General features: G+C 37.9%; 1 protein-coding gene across 1 annotated transcript in view; it reads left to right on the top strand.

Annotated features, from left to right (window-relative positions):
- Nucleotides 1-1,490, top strand: part of LOC102213074 (tyrosine-protein kinase JAK2-like) — a 38,806-nt gene that overhangs the window by 20,005 nt on the left and 17,311 nt on the right. The window contains exons 3-4 of the mRNA XM_005729340.1: nucleotides 565-688; nucleotides 816-936. Of these exons, the coding sequence (XP_005729397.1) occupies nucleotides 565-688; nucleotides 816-936 (245 nt within the window). The remainder of the gene's footprint in view (nucleotides 1-564; nucleotides 689-815; nucleotides 937-1,490) is intronic.

The raw sequence follows: 1,490 nt of genomic DNA, 5'->3' as shown, positions 1-1,490 counted from the left end.
TATATATATACACATGTTTCAACAAATTAATTTCACCATTTCCTACAAAAATATAAATACATGACAGGTTATCAAGCATTTTACGTAATACTGTACAAATGCTTATTACTACGGATGTATATGAAGTCGTCCATCCATTGTTAGCCTATATACATCATCATCATTATCATCAGACTTCTAGCACACAGGGACTTTCGATGTGGGGGGAAGCATATCGACCAGCGGTAACTGAAGATACACTACACGAGAATATTTGGTTGTTGTTGAGCATGTTAATGCAGTTGTTTGCAGGCTGCAGTGATGCCACAAAGCATCCTGCATGTGTGAAAAAAATTCTAAATATCAGCAGTTTGTTTAGTGAAATTGTTTTTTATATTTAGGAACTGGTTATTGATGTGTGCAATTAAGTGTTTACTGAAGTGACCTTTAAATAGGGGATGATGTTAGACACTGTAGGACGAAGTGATTGGAAGATAGCTGCTAAAGGAGTAAAACTAACAGCACCTTAAACATTTAAATGACTTAATTAATTTAAAACAATATGTATATTTATTCTTTTTCCAGGGATTGGTCCAGTGTACTGCAGCTTGTTTGGCCTAATGAGGGAAAGTGACCGAACATGGTTCGCCCCAAATCATGTCTTTAAAGTGGACCACTCATCCTGTGAGAAACTGCACTTCAGAATCAGGTAGACAATTATACTTTTTAGTTGTTTTTTTTTTCTGATTTCCTTAATCTGTTTCAGATTTTTCAAACTTTTTTTTCTTCTCTTTTTCTCTTTTCTCTTCTTTTCCATGATCACCCCTCTTGTCCAGATACTATTTTCCTGGCTGGTACAACAGCAGCAATTTATCATACGCACATCGCTATGGTTTCTCTAAAGGGATGGAAAGCCCTGTGATGGATGACTGTGTCATGGCATACCAGTTTTTTCAGGTTAGTCTTAACGCTTTATACCTCATAAAGAACAGTAAGACGTCACTTTGTTTTTGTAGCGCCATAGAGTCTGCAGAGTCTGTTTAATGCCTTCACCCTTTCTTTATCGTCTGCGCATGTGGTTTCTTTCTCTTTTTTTTTAGCACTGTTGGGTGGGAGATAAAATGTGCTTGTTTCTCTGTCTCTCTGACTGGCTGCCAGTCTGTCTGTCATGTCAGCCCATTCTTTGGTACAAATTAAGAAAACAGGAAGTAGGGTAGTGAGAGTGCTCAAGAAGCACGAAATGGGGAACAGGTCCAGGTTCTTTTTGTTTATGTGTATGCATGCACACAAATGTTTTTGTGTGCATGTTTTTAAAATAGCTTCTGACTTTTTTTTTTTATCTTGTCATGTTTGTGCTAACCTCACTTGCAGACACTGTCTGTTGAGTTTTGTTTTCATCACCATTGCCACATTGACACCCCGAGCTGTGTGGCAAAGCAGACGGGTTTGTTTTGGTGGACTTCTGCAAGAATTCAGCCACGTAGTAGTTTGCTGATGAAATAATGGATAAA

Source organism: Pundamilia nyererei, unplaced genomic scaffold, assembly GCF_000239375.1.
Source record: "Pundamilia nyererei isolate P.nyererei 1_Seehausen unplaced genomic scaffold, PunNye1.0 scaffold00032, whole genome shotgun sequence".
NCBI classification, from domain to species: Eukaryota; Metazoa; Chordata; class Actinopteri; order Cichliformes; family Cichlidae; genus Pundamilia; species Pundamilia nyererei.
Note: the sequence above shows the minus strand (reverse complement) of the source record. Positions and strands in the feature narration are given on the sequence as shown.